General features: G+C 35.6%; 1 protein-coding gene across 1 annotated transcript; it reads left to right on the top strand.

The window, feature by feature from the left end:
- Nucleotides 1–251: 251 nt before the first annotated feature.
- LOC145767301 (activin receptor type-2B-like) lies at nucleotides 252–23,889 on the top strand. Its single transcript, XM_082579094.1, has 12 exons — nucleotides 252–390; nucleotides 4,706–4,851; nucleotides 8,137–8,270; nucleotides 10,175–10,341; nucleotides 11,554–11,718; nucleotides 12,230–12,376; nucleotides 12,786–12,898; nucleotides 14,442–14,595; nucleotides 16,969–17,107; nucleotides 18,492–18,625; nucleotides 19,182–19,388; nucleotides 22,702–23,889. The coding sequence occupies exons 1-12, from the start codon at nucleotides 280–282 to the stop codon at nucleotides 22,864–22,866; spliced, it is 1,782 nt and encodes a 593-aa protein (XP_082435220.1). The 5' UTR covers nucleotides 252–279; the 3' UTR covers nucleotides 22,867–23,889.
- Nucleotides 23,890–25,422: the final 1,533 nt, after the last annotated feature.

Here is a 25,422-nt window from a genome sequence, read left to right as displayed (position 1 = left end):
ACTCACTATTTGAATATTAAGTGGAATGAAAGGCAAGGAAGCCAACTGTAGCTCCAGGTCTTTAAGTTTTTTTGCCATATCACAGCCCTATTGGTTCGTATGGTGTTGAATCTACACTTTTTGGAATGTTTTACTATGAAACTGAATGCTGCAAAAGTACAAACTGTGGTTAGATAAAGTAGACTGTTATTGAGTACCTTCAATATAGGCTATTGATTAAATACTTTGTTTCACTATGTTAACACAGACCACGGTTGCATTTTATAATTTTTATTAAAGATGCTGTTTAAAGTACTATTTACAACTTGTTGTCTTCTCTTCATTGAGTCCACTGGATACAAATGTGAAGTTTATTTTAAAGCCACGACTTCGAATAATTGTAGTGAATTGGTTCGTATCAAAAGTTTTTAACCAATTTTTATAATTTGTTAAGTACTTTGTCCTGATGAACACTTTGTTCCCTGATTTCATCCTGAATAATGATCAAAAAGATCGAGAAAAAGATGCAAAGGATTCGAAGTCGCTGATCGGAGCTGCAGCAAACATTTCAAAAGTTTTCCTTTGAAAAGATTGAGAGAAAAAAACAGAAGCGCTGAAGTCGCTGATTGGAGTTGCCGTTGCGAAACAGTGACTACACTAAGTATTTTGAAGCAATAGTTGATAAACCAAACCTCACTTTCGGGTTAGGATAAGGGTTATCGAATTATGATTGTAGCCCCTCCATTACAAATGATCATGAGCTGCCACACTGGAATGATTTTGTGATGGCCCATAAAAATTCCGTAGCCGGTCGTTTGGTCGACAGTCATTTGGTTGGTTATAGGCAAATTGTTCGTAAGCAATTGTTTGTATTAAGCAATTGTTCATAAGCAATTGTTCATAAAACAATTGTTCGTAAACTGTTTTTCGGAAAATGAAATCCGTAAAACAATTTTTCGTAAAGCATTTCTTCGTATATATACATCAAATTTTAACTGCATGCATGAAAAAATGCTTTTGGAAGAATTGTTTTACAAAGAATTAATTTTACTAACAATTGTTTTACGAACAATTGCTTACAAACATTTTGTCGGACACCCATTTGGTTGACAGACATTTGGTCGACAAGACGTTTGGTCGACAAGACGTTTGATTGACAAGACATTTGGTCGACAAGACATTTGTCGACCAAATGACCGGGTACCAAAATTCAATGAATAATTCAAGGGGAAAATTTTTAAATGTTTGGGGAAACTCCGATCAGCGACTTCAGCTTTGTTCTATTTTTCTCTTGATCTATTCAGGAGATGAAATCGGAGGAGAAAGTGTTCAGGGGGCGAAATAGGTTGCATCCTGCATAAAAACATATCAAATCGTTTTATTGCATCAAAAACTAAATCTTACCTAATGTTAAAATTTGGTCGACAAGACATTTGGTCAACAGGACATTTGGGTTAGAGTTGGTTAGGGTTGGGGTTAGGTTAGGGTTAGTTAACCCTAAAATGAATTGTTCTGTCGACCAAATGTCTAGTCGACCGAATGTCCTGTCGATCTAACGTCCTGTCGACCAAATGTCTAGTCGACCAAATGTCCTGTCGACCAAATGTTCCGTCGACCAAATGTCTTGTCAACCAAATGTCTATCGAGTATCGACCAAATGACTGTCGACCAAATGACTGTCGACCAAATGACTGTCGACCAAATGACTGTCGACCAAATGTCTGTCGACCAAATGACCGGGTACCAAAATTTCAATGATTAATTCAAGGGGAAAATTTTTAAATATTTGTGGAAACTCCGATTCAGCGACTTCGGCTTTGTTCTATTTTTCTCTTGATCTATTCAGGAGATGAAATCAGGGAAGAAAGTGTTCAGAGGACGAATTAGGTTGCATCCTGCTTGAACATATCAATCGTTTTATTGCATCAAAAACTAAATCTTACCTAATGTTAAAAGTTCAAAACCATTGAGTGCACTCTGTACAGTATACCACTTACCAGAAGGAAAAGCTTACCACTACCGGAAGGAATGTATCGGATAATTTCAGCAGGATATGCTTCTCATATGCATGTTTCATTTATTAACTGCATAATTGTCTTTTGCCAGATGTTCAGAAGCAAAGGAAATGAGTTAGTTGACATAGCTTTGCTGATGAGTAAAAGGAGAATACCCCATTTTTCTTGTATATATATATAATTGTCTGTGATGTTCAAAAGTGTAGAACATAAAAGTCACCAAACAGATGTGTGCGGTCAAAAATACAAACAAGCTACTGCAATCCCATGTTGTAACTATGTGCTAGACTTCGTGCCTCAAATATCTGATGTTTGCTTAATTGAAATTTGTTAGTTACGTTTGTAGTTAATATACGCCTCATCCCGACTCCAGCGCAGCATTAAATATGCCGGAGTGAAAGTCTGGAACTCCTTACCAACGAGCTTGCGTAAATTGTCATTTTATTCTTTTAAAAAACAACACAAATATTCACTCATCGCCAAATATTAGTACGATTAATTTTGTATAATATTACCTTTATGCTAGCGATAGACTACTAAATATATTTCTCTGTGACCATCTTCTAACACCTTGTCTCAATTTTCGTTATTGAATTATTTTTATCGCAATTTTAGAACTTCTATTAGAATCTGGGGTATCTGCTTGACTCGAAGACCCATGGTCTCTTTGCATTATTCCCGTTGCTGGAAATTCCTTTTTTATTGCTGTATTTATTGTATTATATTTACCTACAACAAAATAAAATCAATCAATCAATCAATGTTAAGGCAAAGGAATGGACAAAATATGATCAGTTTTTTTTTTAAGCTTTCCAATACTCATAGGGGCATAGCCATACGTCAGCTAAACACAGCACTAATGAACGCTCCCAAATTTAACCACAATTATAAACAGCTGTAGCATTATATTACCCAGTTGACAGTTGTATTGGCCATTACAAGTTACAACAGAGTTAGCACACAACAATAACGTCCATTTACAATAGCTACCAAAACATTTTTTCTTGAGCAAATTGGTTAAAAGCATTAATCGGATAATTGCATCAAACCAAACAGAATGATACTACTAACCGGTTTTGTATGTCATCATCCATTATAAGTATGGATGATGCAGGGATTCATAGTATAGGGATGACCAACTCTGCTGGATATCTGACAAGCAAAGTGTAAAAGTGTTGCCAAATAATTTTCAAATTAAATTTTTTTTTATTTTTTGGCATTTTTAAAGAGTAGTGGTCGCCCAAAGCTTGTCCGCTTAAAACTAGCCTGAAGTTTAAAGTTGCACAAGATTGAGTTAACCGTATCTGTTACTGGCGTAGACCTTATGGTCTCGCCCTCTATAATTCAGCAATTTCACGTAGAAGCAGTGACGCTAGAAACCTGAGATTTCTTGACTTTTACTTTTTTTTCTTGCCCCAAATTTTAATCCCGAATAGGTTGGTATCGGATAATTGTGAAGTTCACAATAAACCTTTTGTCACAGCCAGTTATGAAATGCAGGGAAATTTCGGGTTTATTCAATAGCTTGATTGACACTTTACTATTAGCGTGCGGTTTCATTTTGTGTTAACGCAACGGCGATAAAATTCCAGGCAGCAAAATCCGTCTTTTTACATTGATTCAACGTCGATTTTGCTGTCTGGGTAGGAAGTCGGTCTTTGACGCAATATGAGTCATTCTTTGCTGGCAGACAATAATTAGGAAGGTAATTCGTTATTTGCGCAAATTGCTTTGTAGTGCAAAAAGTGCATGTAACACTGTTTGCACAGAAACGAAAAAACAAAATTGATGAAATTCTGTGTTCAATGCAAGAAGACTTTCAAAATGAAATGTCAACTGAAAAATTTGACCAAGAAATGGCGAAAATAGGTCTAAAACCGAGTCTTTATCACCTTTTCTACCTAAAATACACAATCACGAATATATTTTGCGAAATAAATTGATTGAAGTGATAGATAAGGCTTTTGACCAACGGCATACTTTTTCCCGGTGTTATTTGATATAAGCCGACGGAGTAATTAGCAATAAGAGAGACGTAGACCTGATGGTTTCGGCCAGTAACTCTTGCCGCCAAAAGGAAGCAGTGACAGATACGGTTAAAGTAGTTTGTAGTTGTGCTGCGCTGAATTTATGTACAAAACTTAAATAAAACTTGCAGGTTTAAAGAAATATTATATATATAATTATATATATATTACTAACGATTTATTTAAGAACAAAAAAATTTTTGAGAAAATTAAAATCAGCAATAAAAAGCTTTATGTTTTAAGTGTTGAAGCCGGTAATTAATTTTCAAGTAATATGTTTTATGCACAAGAGAATTTACATTTTCCAAAAATATGATAGTTTTATAAATGAACAAAATAATTGCTTTAGATTAGTTTCAAAATATGCCAAAATAATATTTTTTCTAAAAATTCAACACTTTTACACTCCGCTTGTCAGATATTCAGCCGAGTTGACGTTCCCTACACTATAAATCCCTGGGGGATGATGACATTCATTAATCCATCATCCACATTCATTGAAGTATGGTAGGCTTCGATTTTTAAGTTCTCATATTTCATTTATCATGTTGATATTTAGTCACATGGTTGACGTTGCAATTGATGTATATATGCTTTTCTCTAACTGTGAGTTTTCTGTTACATTCATCAAATTGCAACAATTCATTATGTTTAACATTATTAGTGAAATGACTTTATTTTCAGCACATGGATGAAAAAGGATTTTGTAACTACACAAAAGATTGTCTCCCTACTTCTTTGAATTGCTTTGCTACATGGATGAATACAGCAGGCAGAGCTGTTGTGACACTCAAAGGTTGTGGGAGTGAAAATGATAGGTGTTCTAATAGGTACGGTAATATTTACTGTGTTTTACTACAAACTTTTGATGATAATGCTTTCCATTTCCTTAATAATGCTAACTGTAGGATGTCTAGTCTTGCACCATGGTCCAAAGCTTTGTTTTGAGTGTGGTTGCGTAAAACAAATTAGACCCATAATTTTGAGCTCAAGTTTCTAAGTTTAATAAACATTAAACATAGAAATTGTATATAGCAATTTTAAACTTCAACATATTATGATATATTTTAAACTTAAATCAAAGTAATCTATTTAATTGCACGGACCAGGGGCGGCAATTTTTTTCTAACAGCTGGCCAAAACCAAACTTTTTCATGGCCTTGGCAGGCCGTAGCCTCCTTAGTCCTTGTACCAGTTTTAATAGATTCAGACTCATACTTCAAGGTATTGAAGTAATGCCTTCAGAATATCGGCTCCAGTAGTAGTATCCTTGACAGGATTACAGGAATCAGCTGAATAAATTCTTCACCATCCAATTCTTTGTTTACTCCATGCACAAATACTGCCAGCTAAGCTGCACCATTGGTGGCTGCTCTCACCTGTTACTATTGAGAGCAACTGTAGATCTTCAAGAATATTTTTTGGTAAATTTTATGTCCTTAAGCATCTCTTGTTCTCTTCTATTTGATTTGTTACTGTTTTTGCTGAAAGACTGATATCTAAAAAACAGTTTTTTTGTTAGGATATATGGTTTCAATACATGGCTTGTTTCAATAGCATTCATCATATACATTTTTCCAAATTCGCCATGAAGAAACGGTCTCTTTTTTTTTGCTATTAATTGTGCTACTTTGTAGCTTGCAAAAGTTTTCTGATTCTTTGGTTTTTCTTTCTTTTGAAGCACAGAACTTTGCTGTTTTAAGCTATTTTTGAGTAGATAAAGTTTGAGGTTCCTTTGACCCATTAGTTCGGAAAAAATAGCATGTGTTGTGTGTTGATGCTTTATGTTGAATTCCTTGTTTATAGAAACGCTGCAAATCAAAGATGTGGCCTACCAAAATAATGAAGCACTTGTTTTCTTATTCGATTGTAATATACCACTAGCTGGGCCATATAATGCTGTAATTTGTGAAAGGGTTGTAGGCCGGATGATTTTTTTTTGGTGGGCTAGGTTCGACTTGTGGGCTGTAGGTTGCTGACACTTAGCATAGACCAACATGCTATGTAATATATTGCTTTTTTTTCATTTTTATGAATTCTGTGATAATAATAGTTATTTGCATTTTCTTTCATGATATTACACAAAAACCACTGAAGTCACCGTATAGGCTTTGTAATGTTTATTAGAGTTAGATGAAACTCAATTTACTGTTCAGGGGAAATGCATTACCAACTGGATGTTAAAATATTTTACTATTGTTTGCTTTAAGGTTTCCACTGCACTGTGTAACAAGATTTTTATCACATAAGACATACAATATTTTTACTTTGGATTCTGATGGTTGTTTCATAAATATGATACAAAAATACACAGTATACAGATAGTAGTTGGGCCTCAATGTTTTATTTTACCATTGCATTGGGGTCATTCCAGCCCAACTTAACCAGTGCTTTCATGGGTACCCTCTCAGATTTTGCTCAAAATTGCACAAAATGTACCTATATGGGAGCAATAAAAAATCCCCAAGTTTCAGATGGAAATTCCAAGCAACTTAGATTTTATGGCCGTTTAAACTATACGGGCCTCATCCCTTTTTCGTAACAGTGGACCGCCGCGTTCATTTTCAATGGTTTTTGAAGGCACATATCTTCATTTCTATGCATGCAATATGCCTGAAAATTGGTATTATGGGTATTTCTGGGCTGCTCTTTCAGAATCTGCTGCATAATTGGACTAGGATGTGTTGATAAACAGTTGCAGGCATCTCAAAACTTGATTTTTGTTGGTCAAAATGTATATAAATGATATATATAATTATTTTTTAAGTGGTGACCATTTTCAGTAGCCTCTAAAACCATTATTTCCTGTTTGTATCAAGACATTTTGCTTCTATTGCTTCTACACAATGCTTATTGCTTAAATTACACAAATTTGGTGATGTTGGCCAAGAGGGGATCTCACAGCTGATGGTCAAAATGTGAAAAATTTACATTTTGACCAACAAAAATCCAGTTTTGAGATGCCTGTAACTTTTTATCAACACATTCTGGTCCAATTATGACAGCAGATTCTGAAAGAGCAGCCCAAAAATACCCATAATACCAATTTTCAGGCATATTGCATGCATAGAAATGAAGATATGTGCCTTCAAAAACCAATGAAAATGAACGCGGCGGTCTACTGTTACGAAAAAGGGATGAGGCACGGCCTACCAGAACACGGCCAAATATGTTGCTATTTGAGGAAATTTCTAAGAGTCTGAATTGTTGCAATCATAGCTATGACAAACCTATCATCTTCCCATTTCCAAAAGTAAGTAAAATGAGCAATATTTGCATCTAGACATATTTTTGGCTTGTTTTTCCAGAGATTAGATATGAATGTTAAGCACAACTTATGCAATAATAATGTAAAATTTTCCAACTAGTCTCATCATACAGTCGTTAGGTTTTTTGTATAGCAGGATTTTTTGCCAATAGCCACATTTTACTTGCAAAATTAAACTTGGTGGAAAACAAAACGAACTAAAATTTAAATTAGCACATCAAATGAACCGCTTACAACATAGAATTCACAAAAAATCCTTCATATTTTGAATGCAACATGCAATTTCACCAAAAGCGACACACCAAACGATACTACCTCCAGGTTGCAGTTGGAAAATCTTAAATATTTTACATTGTTATTGCATAGGTTGTGCTTAACATACATACCTAATCTCTGGTTAAACAAGCCAAACATATGTCTAGGTACAAATATTGCTTATTTTACTTACTTCTGGAAATGGGAAGTTCACAGGTTTGTCATAGCTATAATTGTAACAATTCAGACTCTTAGAAATTTCCTCAAATAGCAACATATTTGGCCGTGTTCTAGTAGGCCGTGGATGAGGCCTGCAAAGTTTAAACGGCCATAAAATCTAAGCTGCTTGGAATTTTTATCTGAAACCTGGAGATTTTTCATTGCTCCCATATAGGTACGTTTGGTGCAATTTTGAGCAAAATCTGAGATGGTGCCCATGGAACTTTTATTCATGTTGGTTGAGTTGGGCTGGAATGACTCATTGGTACAATCATTGTACCACAAGGTGTAATCATGTTTAATTCCACGTGTCTTTTAACATACGTAGTTCAACGTACGCCATTACTCAAACGCTTTCTTTTGTTTTTTTTAGCTCAGATTGCACCAGCAGGAGTGGCCTTCACCAAGGAGTAATCCATTTTCAGTGTTGTTGTAAAGGGGATTTATGTAACAAGAATGTCCAGTATCCTGTAGAAGTAGATAATTCAAAGGATGGTGGCGGGTCAGGTAAGTTTGAAGATTTTATGAAATAGCTTTAAAGAACTAACTAAGTTTGACAACAAACATTGTATGAAAACACTTTAAGTCATCTTGAGATTAAGTGCAATGGGAGCTAAGAGGTGTTTTGAATAACCAAGCTACTATTGTTTACGCAGCTATATGTGCATTAGCACTTGCAGTAAGCCTGTTCAGCCAAAAAGCGAACACCACAAGAGAGACGCATAATAAACTTTTGTGGAAATCTAACTAATTACAGGTGTTAAAGTGGTAATTACACTAAAATGTGAACATTATTACAATAAACAAACATAGGATATTCCATTCTGCAGATAAAATTTCACATAATTGAACCCCCCATTCTACGGTTGGCCAGGCTTTGAACATATGAATAACGTTTTGTTTTTGCATGTTTTTTTTCACAATCCAAAACAGGGATCTCTTCATTCGTGCTCGCATAAGGAATAAGAAATTTTGACAATCGACATGGCTTATTTCATTAAAACTTTTTTATTGAAGACTGAGTTTAAATAAGTGGATCTTCAGTGAAGATCCACTTATTTAAACTATAGTTCTATAGTTTCTCTTTAGGAATCCTATAGTTCCTCTTGAAGTGATATATAAACTTGGCTATTCCGAGTGTTTTGATACCAATTTTAGCTCTTTGGGACATTCGTAGCTAGAGTTAAACCAAATTTGTGAAATTGGGCCCGATTGTCATGGAAACGGGCCGTGGGGCTTGCTAAAATGACAAAATTTTTCAAAAACTTTTTTGCCACTTTTTTAGTTAGACCATTTGGCATAAGAAAATTACTAACCAAAACAAATTTAAGAAAAAAAGTCAAAAAGTGTTACACCCTATTCTTCACAGGTTAAATGGTGCTGTACAGTACAGTATTAGAAATGGTCATTGAAACAAGCAAATTTTGATATTTCATTATAAAGTATAATTTTCAATGTGATCTTGTTGTCCACTGTCTTTCTTGATCTTTAACTTGAAACGATGTAAATCCACTCTTGTAAGATGACCTCATTTTCCGGAGGCTTTACTGAAGGGTAATGTACCGTATCGAAGCCGGGAGGGTATTGAAATCAACTTCATACTTAATTTTGAAACCTTTTCCTTGAAATGCTAACATTAATGCACTTGAAAAAAACTCCTGCATGTGTACTTGTGTAGGTCATGTGTATTGTCAATGTCATGAAATAGTTTATTTTTGAATACCGTAATCTTAAATAGGATATGCAGAAATTACAATATGAAAGGTTTAAGCAAAAATCAATTACTCGTGAATGTTTTGATATGCATTGTGTTTGGAGAGATTAATATAGTTGCGTTTCCGGATTGTTTTTGCTTCGTATTTAATATCGGCTCTGTCTAAAACATCTGTAGTTAGTTTTCTCGTAGGAGAACTAGTAATAGTATGTACTACCATGCCTTGGTTCATACAGTATGACGTAGTTCCTATGTTACAGAAAAGTTTTAATTAATATTTCATGCAGATTAGCTTGCTCAATATTCTATAAATGAATCACGTTTTCATGGTCTGGCCATCTTTTGCAATGTTATTAACTTATTATATATCTTAGAATGTATGTCAGTGGTTGTGTAACGGCTTACCAACATTGCGCCGGAAATACTGTTTACTTTTAAGTAAAACTTTTTAAAACAACTTCAAAGACGTTATTTGGTAATGGTATTCCAGCCTGCAATCCAGTCCTTTTTTACGTTGATTTAATGTCAATTTTAAATGCGGTGACGTCGTGCCTATCGAAACAGGCAAACTCTCACAGACCAACAATTTTTTTTGTGAAACTTACCTGAAAGATTATAATAATTTCTCATTTGTTTTTCCTGTTTCAACCATAATCAATTTAGCAAACTTTTCCTAATCTAACATTTTCATTTGCAGTTGCAGATGACAAGCCGGAAATTGTTCCAGAAGACGAAAGTGACATGTCCTTTGTTCTGTTGACCACCCTCGTGCCAATCATTGTTTTATGTGTCTGTATCGTAGTGGGATACTTTATGTATCGTAAGAGAAAGCGAGCCTTTGAACAACTGAATCATCGTCAAGCTGTGAGCGAATTTCTTCACCAATTTCACTACATGAATATGTGCCTGAATTTAAATTTACATCCTTATCAAGCTTTCAAAAACTGTGACTTAAGCGGGAAAACAAGTTCTACTTTTGCTGGAAATCAATTCTAATTACTAATATTAAATTCGGAAATTGAGTTGTTAGATTTTGTGATAACTCTTATATTGGATGGGTGAGTGACCTTCGCTCTGGATTTCGTACATTTAGAAATTAAAGTGCCTTCTAAAATCATTGCAACTCAAGACTCTGTTGATGTAGAATCAGCCTTCCTGGAATTCTTTTTGGCATGTTACCGTGTCCTTCAATATTTTCAATTTATTATCCTTTTTTGACTTAGCTGCAGTCGCTTTTGTAACTGAAGTATCATGCCCCAAAATCACGATCACTTTTGTTGCTTTTCTCAGCTTGACCAAAACTTGGCTTAATTTAAGAAGAGAAGGTGTTGCGATCGCTAATTTTATGTGTTGTGCTATGGCCTATGAGCGATTTTCAACCCGGGTTCCATGAACTGTTGTGCATGCAAGAGAGTCCGTGAATGTAAATGTATAATATATATTGAATTTAATCAAGTCCAAAAATGTAATTTTTAACAAGTTTTCATTTATAATCACTATTGGAATGTAAAAGTTTAAGAGTTCGCATTCCCCCAGCTCGTTAATTCTTTGAAAAACAAAGTTTTAAATATTGCAACGTATTTAAAAGCGTCTGCAAGTATATCTAACTGCCAGTATTAAGCTTCCAACGAGGCTTTCCCAGCCCGAAGATGCATATTCATTATTCAACATGCTGACTTTGCTTAAAATGAAATAATTCCGAAGACCTTGAAGGTTGTACACTGTACAGTGTACACGGGTCAAGGCGTGCGAATAACCGTACAAGGTACACGTATGTAGATTGTAGATCTCCACATGTTGACCAGGAAAGTCTGCAATTGGTCAATTTGATTGTGCTGTGGACTTGGCATCAAAGTCCGCCATTTGAGGAACTACAGCTGAATATTTATTAGAGTTGTTGGCAAATTATAAAGACTAATATATTGTTTAGCCCCTAAACTGCTTACATTACATTATTTTCGATTATTTGGTTGAATTTCATTTTTACCATTAGCCCAATGTCTGCAGACGTTGATGCAATGTCAAAAAGGACTGGTTTTCGACTGGGCAGTTGCTAATTTGCTTTACTCTTCTCAGGAACCACCTGCTTTGGGTTTGACAACCACCAACTTGCTGCAAGCCAACCAGTCCGAGATGTGCTTTCCTCAACTGATTGAAGTGAAAGCCAGGGGAAGGTTCGGTTGTGTGTGGAAGGCCCAGCTACACAACCGTTATGTTGCTGTGAAAATTTTTTCCATGCAGGTACTAATAACCAGATTTACTGTATAATATATTTGGTTTTCCATTATGCAACAGATCGTTTTAATACTTCTGGTACCTACAACAGTCCAGAGGTTTTGGTCGATTTGCTGGAAATTTTGCTTGCTAAAATTTTCTTGTATTCGTAGCTTCTTCACGCCTTTGCTTTTAAGTCTTGCACCTGCAGCATCACGTTCTGGTTTTTGTTGTTGTGTACTTCAAGTAGTCGGGAATTTGGTTGAAAAATACAATAAATTGAATTGAAGATAATTAATTTTGTCTTAAAACAATGAAATAGCCTATCATCATGCACGTTAGATTTCCTACAAAAAGATTCTTGCAATATTCCTTTCCTGTATTATGATTTTCTTTTAAACAAAGCGATTTTAGCTTGCGTGTCATGTTAGCTTTACAAAGGTCGTTGTGGCTAACGTTAATACTGTTACTGACAATTAAGGCTAGTTGATATTTTAAGTAAACTGAAGCAAGAAAACTGACCTACTATTTTGACTAGGACAAACAATCGTGGCAAAACGAACAAGACATTTTCAACACTGAGTTGGTAGGCCAACACCCGAACATACTTCGTTGCATTGCCACTTCTGTCCATGAAGTCGGTCCTCAATCCGAACTGTGGTTGGTTACAGAGTTTTATGAAAATGTAGGTGATTTGTGCTCACAGGTTTCTTCAGTCGCCGTTTCATAGTACAACTTGATTATTTTTATCGAAAGTTTTCGATTGGATTTATTATATTTTTATAGCGTCGTTTCATATCTAAGCACTACTCAAAAGTTGCACAAAATCAGTAAAAAAATAATAATGTGGTCACTGGTCTGGTCAAATATAAAATCGATATGGAATAAACAAGCCAGTATTTCAAAGTTTTATTTTGCAAGAAATGCTGAAACAGCCAAAAGTGGTTCAGCTTGTGTTCTTTGCATTTTTTTTTATTTCTCATGTTCTTTGAAGTCGAATTTAAACAACATGTATTTCATTATATACCCAATTTGTTAGTATATTAATTTCATTGTATTCTTCCTAATTGGTTGCTCTGTTTACTCCCATTTAGGGTTCTTTAGCCGACTATTTGAAAGTTCGAACACTATCTCTTACGGAAGTTCTTGGTATCATACAAACAATGGCGAACGGCCTTGCTTTCTTACATGAAGATGTCGCCTGCAGGTATGAATAATTTAAAGTCGTGTTGTCAACATGTCAATAGTTATTAAACTTATTATTGCACGTTATGCATTTCACAAACACACAAACTGGAATTTTTCCCGCTCAAATATCGTCAGAAAATATTCAGCTTTTCATTTTTTTGATTTTCGTTTGATCCTACGCTTGGGATTAAGTAAATCTCTGTGAAAAAACAACCTTAAGTTTGGACATTGTCATTGTAAGAGTGGATAACATCAGACTGAAATTATTGATTTATGTGTAAGCCTAAACTTTTGTGATTTTATTATTCAGTCAACACTGGAAAAAGCAAACGTTGCTAAAGTTTTATAATCAACTTGCTTCTATTACGAGAAGTATACTTCACGTTCACATGAAATCATTAGTCACTTTCAAAGTGTGATAGTTACTCAATAACCTCAGAACAGAGTGTACACGATTAAAGCAAGGCTAGATAACCGGAAATCATTGAAATGTTAAACTTTGCTTGGTTAAAATTTGTAACAAATTCGTTACTTTTGTGCAAATGTTAATATCTCGGCTTGGTTGATAAAGCATGGCTGTCGTGCTCCGACCTTGAGGATGCGTACTGCGTACTGCCATAGATCGAGTTGTTTTCGTCGCTTCACCGACGTTTCTCGCTCCATGGCAGTACGCATCCCCAAGAGTCAGAATAAAAAACGTGTTGCTTTGTTCCATGAAAACAAATTGCATGTATTTCATTTTGATGAAGATCTAAACTAAATTCCCGTTCCCCAGTCTCTTCGTTCCAACATTGTCTATAAATTCACTTGTTCTTGTGACACGAACAGTCGAACATGACATACATAGATATGGCCACAAGGCACTTAGTTACAAGAGCAATGGAACACCTGAATTTAACAAGTTAACAAACACAGTGCAGTCAAAGACCACATTTATGAGTATAACTGCAGTGTTTGTAGTAACATCAAATTTACATTAGATTCATTCAAAATAATTCGAAACCTTCAATCAGAGTTTAAAACTAAAATGCACGAGGCACTCCAAATAAAGCAGCACAACCCTAAGCTCACAAGCAATTATTCGCTGGAGGGGCATCTTTCTTGTTAGATTTGTACTAAATTACGTTTGTTTCATGTTGTTCAGTAGTTTTCCTTAATTGCCTTAACGTTGTTACCGCTCGCTAGCCTATCTTGTCTTGTGACCACACTCCCGCATAGTTTATAACAGAATTATAACACCTTTTGTGTTTGTTCTTCACTTGTGTTTATACGTAGCTCAGTGCAGATTGTAATTTTAGTCATTTATTATTAACATCATTTCACGAATGTCTGTTGTTTTGTTTAGATGAATTAAGTTACTTTCCTGACGAGGGCAGAAAGTTTTGCCGAAAACGTTCGAATTTATGTAGTTATCTTTTTATTTTATGTATTGTTTTTGAAATATGCAATTTAATCTTCATCAAGTTGTTATCAATTACTGTATATGTCTAATTTGTCTATCGTATTCAGTTGATTAAGCTTACCATTTTTATGCAAATTAAGCTGGATCATATGTTTTGTAGATATGCACAAACTGGCTATAAGCCGGCCATAGCACATCGCGATTTCAAAAGCAAAAACGTCTTGGTGACCGCCCAGAAGACGGCTGTCATTGCTGATTTTGGATTGGCTGTTAAGTTCATTCCCGGAGAAAACATGGGCGACACACACGGACAAGTACGTTTTGTTTGCCTGACAACTTTTAGTTGTAAACATCGATTTCTATTGAAAACAAAATATGAAATCGTAGTTGACCGGTTGTTGTCTTCACTATAAATCTGTTGATCGTATTTACCACACTGATTAAATTTCTAAGTGCTGTTTCTTGACTTACTGCATAGGCTATTAAAACAATTACTTTACATTTTGCATACTCTATTCTGACGTAGCGAATGAGGAACTTTCAATGGAATGAAAGGCTCATAATGAAACTTAGAGTCAAAGTAGATATTTCATATTTCTAAACAAGTTCAGCTCCTTGACCCTTGTTTCTACTGTAGAAACGTAACCAGCAGAAATCGTTGCAGTAGGCTATTCTCAATTTGGAGTTCTATTGCCTGCGTGTTTTATAAAAATGTAGGTTTTTTAAAGCTTTTGAATACTTTAGCCAAGCACAACCAAGAGCCTAACATTAAAACATGGAAACGATATCTGATACCTATTACCAGAATTAAGGATTTTAGGCAAGAAAACCCTATCACGCTATTTTTAAGCAATTAAGTTCAGAAGTAATTCAGACCTCTATTACTCTGGGAACAGTGCACTTTGCCTCGAAGATTTTGATGGAGTTTCTATAACTTGTTTCAAGTTTGATTTTTGCAGTTTACTACTACCACCAGTTTAGTAAGGTTTTACGAAAAGAGATATCTTTTTTTCAAAAGAGTGTTTCGTGTGATGTCATAAACTAAACCAGGAAATCTTTTCCTTTTTACATTGATGGCTTGCTGACTGGGAAGTTTATTAGGCCGCAGAAAGTGAACTAGTTAAATCGTCTGGACCAGGCGACGCAGTGCAGACAAGGTTGATTTGTAGCAGTACAATTGCAAAGGTTATTACTTGTCAGCAACTATTTTTAAATGTGAAAAGTTTTTCTCAACGTTTATTCTCAGTCAACATGATTTGATGACGCACAACCAGTAGAGCTGTCTGGTCATCGGTTCACGACTGGCGCAATCGCAAATAAAGCTGATAAAAGAACGTTAGGCTATTAAAGTTTGTTCTTATATGGGTAATTTGCTTGGTCATTTTCTTGTTTTTCTTTTATTGTTTTGTAACCGACAAAGGTCAACACCAGTCTTGATGATTTCTTACCATCTCAGCAGAACTTCTTCCTTCAATGTAAGCTGAGCCATACAATTTTTTTGCCGTATTTTTTTGCTTCTTTTGAGAGCTAGGCTTCACAGACGTAGCCCGTGCCTTTGTGCTGGCGTCACGTCTTTCGTTGAAAACGTGCCAGAATGACTGTCGTGCATTTTAACAACTTTGAGTTGCAGTGAAATAACTTCCACGATTTACATCTTTTTAACATAAAATAAAGTTGAATGGATTCAAAGCGTTTTAAAATTTACCGAACCTTTTCGTGAACGGCTGTGATTTTTACACGATTTTTAACTGAACTTACTTGCACACAACTAAACATTAAAAGAGGGCTGTGATTGTACATCACGTGATTGAAGCAACGCAATTCATCAGTACATCTTTGGTGTTTTAATGTGGAATTTCGCGTTTTTGTGAAAAACTGCACCAGATAGTAAAAGTTGTGTTCTTCAAGTCTTGATGGTTATTTCTAAGTCTGGTGACGTTGAACCTGTGTAAAAAGCAACATTTCCCATCTGGGTAACAGCAGTCAGAAATTTTACTCCCAGCTAGCAAAGTCAAGCTATTTTTATATCGTTATGCATGAAATGAAAAGCTGACTTTGCCTAATTTAACTCCACAATCCACCACACAGTGTCCATTTGTATGAAGTTTAAGTAAACTGCTGAAATTACCGTGCATTGCCACTTTCATGTTATAAATGTATGTATGTGGCTCGGTGGCTTAGTGGTTAGTGCGTCCGCCCCTGAATCGGTAGGCATGGGTTCGATACCCTGTCGGGTCGTACTAAAAACTTTTTAAACATGGTACTGAATTTAATTCGTGTTTGTCACTGAGCAATGGAAGGAATTCGGTTAATAATGTACTCAGTTGCGCCTCTATACGGCTGCTATAACACTGTCTGCTTTGTAAAGCTCTGAGGAGCAACGCATTCTGCTTAGTATGCTGAGACGAAGACAGCGAGGTCCTTTAGTCGCATGTTTTATATGTTACATCAAATTCAGTTATTAGGCTACTCACTAATACCTTAACAGCCTGTTTCACCTTATTAGAATCATCAGAAGAAACTTATTCAAACAGAAAACTGTTATCTATGTATTATACATATATTAACTCAAACTGTAAACATGTAGTTATAAAACTGAAATATACTGTATTGTATGTATATTATACTGTATATAGGCTAATGTATATGTTTAAACTGTGTATACAGTATATCTTACTCGATTTAAGGTCGGCACGAGACGTTACATGGCTCCAGAGATACTGGAGGGCGCCATTAACTTTCAACGGGACGCATTTCTTCGAATCGATATGTATGCGTTTGCGTTGGTAGTCTGGGAAGTCATCACGCGCTGCTACGAAGCGCCAGGTAACGATGATGTTCCTTATAGCCTTTTTCGTGTCTCTGACGTTTGGTTGCGTTAAACTAACAGAGCTTTCGGTGTTGAAGAGCAAATGAAAAGTCATTTTTTGGAGGAGGTAAAAACTGACCTTGTGTTTGTATTATATGTAGCCAAGAACGTTTGGTTTTAGAAATCTTCTGCTTGTTGAAGAACTCCATTTTTTTAAACTTGTTATTGTTCCATCATCAAAACTGCAATTTTTAATGACAGATCACTTCATCAATTTAGATTAAATTTTCAGCCTAGAACATGATTAAAGTTTCCAATTCATATTATCTTTCGATCTAAATCAAACTGACCTCTTTCGATAACAAGTTGATCTTTAACGTCAAACACAAACTATAAAAAATATAATTTAGGTTTGAAAACAGACACAATGTTTTTGATAACTACCCGTTTAATGGCCCTAGCTAGAGTCCCATCTTACATACCAGACAGCAAATCAGATCGTTTTTACATTCATTCAACGTTTGCAAACGATAACACACAGCGTACTGATACCTGATTTGCTGGCTGGGTTGTCAGAACCTTACGAAAAATCTGCTCGATTGTGTTTTTGATTCGATATTTTGCTACTTTTCTAAGTAAAACTGCAAAAGTTGTTAAACAAAGTATTGGAATGGAAATGAATGAAAAGAAAACGGAAACAATGGTAACCACAAAGAAAAAAGAAAGTGAAATTTCAATTTGTCAAATTAAAATCAATGGATAAATTATAAAGCAAGTAAAAAGTTTTCAATGTCTTGGGACAACAATAAACTGGGACGGAGATAATAAAGAGTTTAATATACGTATTGCTCAAGCAACAGCCGCTTTTCAGCTAATGAAATCAATATTGATACAGAGTATTAAAGTGTTACATTTATCCAAATTTTAAATATAATTCAGAAGCCTGGACAATCAACATAGAATGACTAAAAGAACGTACGGGTTTGTATTGTGGGAATTCCAAAAATTGCAGAGGATTTCCTGGACTGCCAGAAAAACCAACCAAATTGTTTTAAATCAAGTTAATCAAACAAAGAATCTACTGAAGAAAAACAACAACTTAGGTTTCTAGGACACGTGCTGCGAAAAGGAAAAGTAGAACAACTCCCTCTCTCTCTCTCAGGCAAATTTAAAAGAAAACATGCCCAGGGCAGACAAAGATTAACCTACTTAAACCAACACCAGCGTACACCTAATACACGCAACAAAAGAACAAGAATCTTGGAAACTTTTTATACAAGAGGCAGTCAATGCTTGCAATCAACTACGACAATGAAAGAGAGACCACTCTTCTAAATAGGCCTGTGTTTATTTGCAGTTCTGTTTGTCACTTTTTTTTTATTTTTATTTTTTCTTCGACAGGTGGTGCAGCAACCGTCTACTTGATGCCTTACGAACTTGAGATAGGCCAACATCCAAGTATGGACGAAATGCAGGACTGTGTTGTTGAGAAAAAGATTCGACCAAATCTCCGGGACGAATGGCGACAACACGCGGTAGGTGGAACTTTTTTTTTTCAGAAATTTTTTTCAGACATCTGTTTAGGCGATTTTTAAAGTTTTGTTTATACTATTGTGAAAATGTGTTCATATTTCCAAGCGCATCACATTTTCTTTCGAATTGGAAATCTACATTTTGATTTTGTTTGAAATATTGCATTTATTACATCACAAACACGTCTGTTTTCAGTATTTGGTGCATACGTGATTGTTGCGCAGGGTTTTGTGAGTACACTTTTATGCGAAAACATAAATTCGCAATTCCATACCTGCGAATGTTTTGGTGATGCATCTACAATTCAATTCAATCTGTAAAACATAAAAAAAAGTCTAAAAATTTCATGTTCACAAGCAAAACAATAAGTTTTAAAGCATTCAAGTGACATCATTTCCAAGGATGTCTCTCTAATTTTGACTTCAGAGTTTTAAACATTGTATCATAGTTTCTGGTTTCTAGACGAACGTTTCATTTTTAAATGTTCTCGCATGAGTGCGTTGGTTTTAACTTTGGTTCTAATGTTATTTGGCTACTTCAAATGTTTTGGTTTTCCAGGTATTTAAGGCCTTGTCGGACACAGTTGAAGAGTGTTGGGATCATGATGCGGAAGCGAGATTATCTGCTGGATGCGTGGAGGAGCGGATCCGAAACCTCCAGACGATTACCATTGCTTCTCCTGACCCTTCCTATCGTTTGAATCAAGAAGTCATCATCAATACGACTCCTCTAAACCCTCCTCCTCCAATGAACACTGAAACGCAGGTGATCTTTTCGTTTGATGGAGGATTTTTTCCGTTGGCTTGTGATACACCGCTGTAACCTCAAACCAGCTGCATCTGACCCTCCATCGGACACAATCTTCTTCACCACTCCTTTCCAACTAAACGTTTGGGATTCCCTTTTTAGGTCGTTATTGCACTTCAACCCCAGTCTTTGTTATTATCACCTTATGAAACAACACAGACACCTATAATTAGATAAAGCTTTTGGTAACCGATTTTATGATTATCAACCAAGACATGTTGCTTTAAAATCGACTCAAGAAAGTCCGGCAAAACAGAATAAAACTGTTCATAGGGAATTTAATTATAAAGTAATTTCTTACGTTCTTCCGTTGACTACAGAATAGGCTACCACACGGTGTTGATCAGCTGGTTATCATTTGCATCATCTTGTGGTAACCTAGTCTGCTCTCAAGAAATAATTTTATAAAGTATACGTCACGTTAGATATCTTTAAAAATCATGAGTTTTGGTCGGATAGCTCATTGACGACGTCAAGGTGTTGGTAATAACCCATAGGAAAGGTCGTCTGCTGATTTCCTTTATTTTTAAGCCGTTGCAGTTGTCAAATTACTTCAACACAGCAACGTTTTTGCATGTTTACAACGCTCCCAGCCAGCAAATCAAACTTTTTTTGCATGGATTCAACGTCTGTAGATGTAGACGTATATAGAGGCTTTGTAGACGTCTGTAGACGTTGAATCAATGTAAAAAGTGTGATTTTCTGGCTGAGAATCAATTCCGTTTGAAGCACCGAGTTTTGAATCTAGTCGCTCTGTAGGCTACAAGATCGTTCGTCATTGAAGAAAATTCAATTTTTGAAACTGTTTTTCTGATGTCACTATTCTTCTAGTTTCTATAATAACAATGTACTTTTTTTATCATAAAGTTATTAATGTACCACAGTCTCCACAGACATACAAAACAAAATAACTCCAATGGGTTCAACATTAGGGTGTTTCATTTTTTCACCATTTTTGAAATTCAAAATGCCTGGGGTCCCATCTGGTGGTATTTGGGGAAAAAAGTTTACACCCCAAATTTTTTTCAATTATGACGTCATATTGAGGTGGTCCACGAGGTTTGAAATTTTTGTACCTCAAAATCTCGAAATTTGGCCATATCTCCGGAACCGCTTATCATAGATCGACAAAATTAGTATCAAAATGCGCAGAAGGGTCGGTTTTCTATACCTGATGTAGAGAATATTAAGGTCTATCTGCTTCAGAAAAAAAGTTATTTCAAAAAATCTGATTTTCAGTCTATTTTCTTCTGATGAACAGAGATCAGGTGATCAAGATAAAAGTTTTTCTGTATTTTTCCACTCTTGGAAGCTGTTATTGCGTAATAATAGTTGGTGTTAAGGTTTCAGTACTGGGCTTGTCTAGTCTTGCTATCTGGTTAAGCAAAGCTCCATCTTGCATTGCTCCGGGACCCTTCTTGGCGTCGTCCACAAAAGAAATGACATGGGAAAGATATATTTTGTTCATGTGGAACATGCATTAAAGGGTATGAATATCATGACCAACTTCATCATTAAAATAATTGACCAGTCGAGTATTGACTCCGGACTTTTTTCCTGTGTTGAGAGCAGTCGTATCAGCCATGACTGAATATACTTGGAATAGGTGAACTCTGCAAGCCTACTCAATGATGGTGCCAAAAATCAGTTCTGCAGTGACCGACACACTTTTGGGAAAAGATTTAACAGCAATCACACTTTCGTGTTTTATACCATTACCATACCATTTAACCATTATTATCATCAACAAGTTGACCCAAGAAAACGTATCGATCTATTTTATCGACAACGCGCCCATCATAATATAACTGCATGGCAGAAGCTGAGTTGAGAAGGTTCTCACTTTCCATTAGAGATTTTTCTCTCGTTTTTCGTCGTTGGCGGTATACTGTCGAAGGTGATGCAGCATGGCAGCTACTTGATCTTTTCCAAGAACCGACCTCATAAGATTTGACTGCTGGCGTACCGCAGTTATCCTACGATCAGCAAGTACACAACTTCTATCATGTATGGAAAAAGAATGTACTTTCTTGTACACTTTTCCCCAAACAGCTGGTTTCAGAGGCTCGTATTCCTTATCATCTTCCCAATTCATGTCACCATCAGAGTCGCTTTCGCTACTATGTAGACATGTAACTACGGTACTTCATTTCTTTTTTTCTGTTTCAAACATAGTAGTGCCGATGCTTTGGCAGATTGTATGCCAGAAGTGCTAGGTTTCTCTGTTTGATAAGCACTGGAAGACCAGCTTTGTTCCATATGCCAACTACATCTTTCAGCAGTTCATCTTTGAAATGGGGTATTTTCTTAAAAAACTTAGGATTAGTTTCGGCTACTTTCTTAAGTAAAAATAGTGACTGACTATCTGATTCAGGGGAAGCACATTTCTCTCCAATTCCTTGAAGTTTTGCATCGACTTACTAATATCTGACTTTAATGCCATAATGACACTTAGGCTAATCTAAAGCAGGTGAGCAGCATACCTCTTACTCAACGGTTACATTAATATTATAATAGTAATACCTTCAAATTACCATTTCATCTCTTGCAAAACGAACAAGGACTATTATCACGCAATAGCAGCTTCCAAGATGGAAAAATACAGAAAAACTTGTTACCTTGATCACCTGATCTCTGTTCATCAGGAGAAAATAGACTGAAAATCAGATTTTTTGAAATAACTTTTTTTCTGAAGCAGATAGACCTTAATATTCTCTACATCAGGTATAGGAAACCGACCCTTCTGCGCATTTTGATACTAATTTTGTCGATCTATGATGAGCGGTTCCGGAGATATGGCCAAATTTTGAGATTTTGAGGTACAAAAATTTCAAACCTCGTGGACCACCTCAATATGACGTCATAATTGAAAAAAATTTGGGGTGTAAACTTTTTACCCCAAATACCACCAGATGGGACCCCAGGCATTTTGAATTTCAAAAATGGTGAAAAAATGAAACACCCTATTCAACATATTTTATTACACATAAGTCATACGACATAATTAAAATAAACTCAAACGTTTTTGATACGTACTTGTGTCCTCATCAGGAATTACTTTATAGTTTACGTTACATATATGCAATAAAATATGTTCAACCCATTAAAGTTACTTAGTTTTGTATGTCTGTGGTACAACAAAGCGAACTCTCTATCAAAGCTTTATCAGAGTTATCAATGTTGTCTCAAAAATGTAAAACTTGAAAAAAACGTATAAGAAAATGGTGTCACAGATAGTTTTTGCTTTTAATAATATACGTCTTGATTTCAGAACCAAATTAACAACCAAAAGAACGAGATACTGTGCGATGACGTTGCAATAGATGAAGTCTTCAATCTCTCTGGAAGCAACGGCGAGCTCCTTAACAATTTCCAAATATCTGGCCGTTCCCGTTCAGTGCATGTACCGTCAAACGACAATGAACCAAACGCTTGATGTGATTTTGACCTGAGTTGAATGTGGCCGATCTTTTTCACCGGTGTCATTTCTGCATCGTTTCAACGTCGATGGTTTCACTACTAGATGTAGAAGCAATGTAAAAGTCTGCTTTTCTTTTCTGGGTTTTGTTGAATATGAAGATCTTGAACGTTACTGGAATTCCAAATACTTAGTGTTTCTTTTTCCTATCCTGAGCCAAGCTTGTGCCTAGGGGTATTACTTTTTACTTAAAGGCTTGATTGCAAAATCTACTTGTCTAGTTCACACCATCCTTTGCCTTTCCAATCCGACTGACGTATTTTCTGTGACGTCACAGGACGAGTTTCTCGTTGGAAACACGACCGATTAACTTTCATTAAGATTAATATGCACTAAGCTTTTACCGTTTTTTTTTAATGGAATTTTGTCAATTTTATCTTGTTAGCTTAAAGCAGAGCACCAGACATCCAAACATGTTTTATGCATATCCAAGTCTAACTTTCTACTCCAAGTTTTAGTTGCACATTCAGGTCTAAACACAAACGAGCTATCTTAAATTTGATATGAAAACACGGTCGTAGACCAAAACACAATTTGAATTAAACACACAGTAACGTAATTTGCTCAGCAGCTTATTTCAATACGTATGCGAACACATCAACCAGGAGTTAAAATTGCCTCCAGAAATCACTCGTCTAATTACGAGTTGCTTACTATCAAAATCACAATGACCTGGTTCAATCAGTAAATTTCACAACTTGCTTCATAAATATGCAAACAAATTGAAATCGGTGACCTTAATACTTCTCTTGCTCTTCTTAAGAGACTGTAGTGTTGTAGAGCGTGTACTGCTATCCTGAATCATGACCTCGTTCATATGACTGTATTTAGTCATAAGGGCATCTTGTTTTCTGCTTTCACAACCAACTGATTTGTTGGGTATTTTCTTTCCACCATTTTGTTTTTCTCCATACCTTGGTCCTTGAGATCTGGAACTAGTGAGGTTTGTGCACTTTGGGTGTAAATTGCATCGAATCTCTGTCGCAGTTTTATATTTGTTTTTTACGCTTTTTAAGTGTTTTTTTTTTCATTTGTCATAACTTTAAACCTTGTTGTTCATCAGTTCTGATTTTTTTGTTTTCAGCTGTTACTTTTACGCTTACCATATTTTTGCGTGCGCTGTTGCATTTATAGCAACTTTCTGCTTTGAAGTACGGTTATGCTCTGCTGCCATCTGCCGGTGCCAGGACAATGCATTGGCTGATTACAAACCTTGCATCGGAAACAATGTCACAATTGGTGGAACACCATCAACGAATTAAACTGCTGAAATTCACATATATTCTAACATGCAATGTGAATTGTGAAGTAAGGCGTTTGTTTTCTATGCTGTTCCTAAACGCAGTTTGTTCATTGTACAACATACTTTACAACATATTTTACTCTCGCAAAACCAACAGCTCAACACGTTCATATTAACAACTTTGTTTTACCTTTTTATTTGGTCAACACATCAGTAAATGTTATTTTTACTGTTTTATGCCATGGCGACCTAGAGGATACATACACAGGCCATGCCAACGTGCAAGTTTCAAGTTTGACTGGAGGCCGATCTGGTACCCTTAATAGCAGTCAAAATCGCTACTATAAGTCGATATTTTTAGTATTCGTCGGCCTCTAGTCATTATTATAGGTTCCCACGTTGGCAAGGCCTGTGTCCTGTATGTAGATCTCCATGACTTAAAACCTTGCATTAACACATCTGCCATGAGTTTTCTGGATTGCAATTATGTCGAATGCCACATAAAATGAAATTTATTACAGTACTTCCATCCTCTTCAAGGTGAAAAGTTGACAATGTTTTACAATGATCAAACTTTTAGTTCTTTGATTTCCTATGAGGTTTATCGTATGCATAGAAAGCTTAAAATGAGTTGAACTCAAAAATCAAAATGAAGAGTTAGCGTATTGCCATTTTGCAGATATACGTTTATGAGGATAATAATAATCAGCACCAAGTGCTTTTCCATCAGATGCAGTATCTTTTGCCACTAAATATAGTACAAATCTCCAAATGTATAGATTATATTTTGCAAACAATTTGAGAGGCTAAGCTTTGAATTTTCGTTTGTATTGTTATGTTGCATATTTGAGTACATGCAAGTCCAAACTGTCATTACATATTGGTAACATGTGGTTGAGATGAAATGTTCATTATAGCTTGTTCTTTTTAAACTTATTTTCCGTGCAATTTTGTAGCGATTGACCCATGCTTATCTAACACTTGATATTTACTATAGCTGTGAATTGTGTGTTGACGTAGTGGTCATTGAATCCAGAAAGAAAAGTTCTGATATTTTAATACCGTTGTTGTAATATCATCTCTAAAACCTGCAAGCCGCTTTTTGAATCGTGGTTGAAATAAGCACTGGTTTTGTGTGTGAATCTGTTTTAATTTTCAAAACAGCATTGAAAATTAAAAAAAGAGTGAAAAAGTACAAAAAAACTTTAAAAAAAGAGTGAAAAAGTACAGAAAAACTTTATCTTGATCACCTGATCTTTGTTCATCAGGAG

This window comes from Aplidium turbinatum, chromosome 3, assembly GCF_918807975.1.
Source record: "Aplidium turbinatum chromosome 3, kaAplTurb1.1, whole genome shotgun sequence".
NCBI lineage: Eukaryota > Metazoa > Chordata > Ascidiacea > Aplousobranchia > Polyclinidae > Aplidium > Aplidium turbinatum.
The sequence above is the reverse complement of the archived record's forward strand: the minus strand, read 5'-3'. Positions and strand labels throughout refer to the sequence as shown.